The 1,280-nt window shown below is 50.0% G+C and overlaps 1 protein-coding gene across 1 annotated transcript; it reads right to left on the bottom strand.

Annotated features, from left to right (window-relative positions):
* Positions 1-506: 506 nt before the first annotated feature.
* PtA15_4A674 (uncharacterized protein) lies at positions 507-680 on the bottom strand (the record flags this gene model as incomplete). Its single annotated transcript, XM_053168582.1, has 1 exon — positions 507-680. The coding sequence occupies one exon, from the start codon at positions 678-680 to the stop codon at positions 507-509; it is 174 nt and encodes a 57-aa protein (XP_053019777.1).
* Between the last annotated feature and the right edge of the window lie 600 nt (positions 681-1,280).

Genomic DNA, 1,280 nt, shown 5'->3' with positions numbered 1-1,280 from the left:
TGGCTGATTGCTTGAGGATTGGGTCTCGTGGGTGATATGAACTGCATCCAGAAGGAATAGTACCGGGAAGGGAGAGGTCCAACAAAGTAGTCGGTATACGCAGTGGTGCCAGATTGGTGTTGGTTCCCTTGGGGCAGATGAGTGCCAATGGATAATTATGAACGGAAGACGAGCTATTTCTAAAAAGAGAAATGAGTACACAGAATGATCATTGGCAAGTGTGAGAAGGGCTTACCAATGTCGTATTTGGGTAGGCAATGGGGCAATCAATTGATGGGTTGCTTGTTGCAAAAGGTGCTTTTGATGCTGTTGATGATTTTGTGTAGAATGGGACAGCTCAGCAGAGCCGAAAGCAGGAAACGGAGGCGTGCTGACAGAGCCTTGCGTAACAGGTAACTGCGCTGGAGCAACCCTTGCTGCCGAGTAGGGCGAAGATGGCCAGCTGGAGTGATCAAGAAGAGAGGGACATGAATTCCTGATCACTCCAGCTTGCGTTGAATTGAGATTCATCCAATTGATTGGTTGAGTGTTGGACAATGGGATTGGTTGGGAGCTGTTTGGTTGGAAAGGGAGAGGATGAATTTCTTGTTGCGGAAGTAGCTGGCGGTGATGAGAGCGAGATGATAGAATTGGAGCCAGTCCATATCCCAAATAGGGGGGGGGGAGAGGCTTGCTGGCATGAGCAGGTGGGCCAGTCTGATTGCTAGCGTGATGGTGATGATAAGCTGAGGGCATCAAACTGGTTTGGTGGCGATCGTTGCTGAGCTCGTGAGGGTGATGCTCAACAGGAAAAGGATCTTGGTTGTGCAGATTGAAACCCATTTGCAAGGGCAAATGAGCACATTGGCTATTGTGCGGGTTGACTTGGGCCGGCGAAGGTCGAGGAAAAGAGAAGATTCCGTGCTGGCGAGATGAGTGACATTGGTCAGCGCATGCACCAGGAAAAAAAAGTAGTCACTTGATGGCAAGTGACATGACACAGCTTTGTTTTCAGCTCCAACACTGCTCCAATGCTGCTCCTCTCCACCAGCACATCTAGGGCTCACATTACAGGTGTCAGGATCAAAGCACTCAATGTGACAAAAACAGATGGTGCTCAGCTTTGGCCCTGGCCCAGCTTATGTTCAGCTTTTACCCTGGCTCAGCTGATGTTCAGCTTTTACCCTGGCTCAGCTGATGATCAGTTTTTCCCCTGGATCAGCTGATGCTCAGTTGTTTCCCTGGCCCAGCTGATGCTCAGCTTTAGCACCAGCCACCTGATGATCATCTTTGGCCCTGGC

The sequence above is a fragment of the Puccinia triticina genome, chromosome 4A (assembly GCF_026914185.1).
Source record: "Puccinia triticina chromosome 4A, complete sequence".
NCBI lineage: Eukaryota > Fungi > Basidiomycota > Pucciniomycetes > Pucciniales > Pucciniaceae > Puccinia > Puccinia triticina.
The sequence above is the reverse complement of the archived record's forward strand: the minus strand, read 5'-3'. Positions and strand labels throughout refer to the sequence as shown.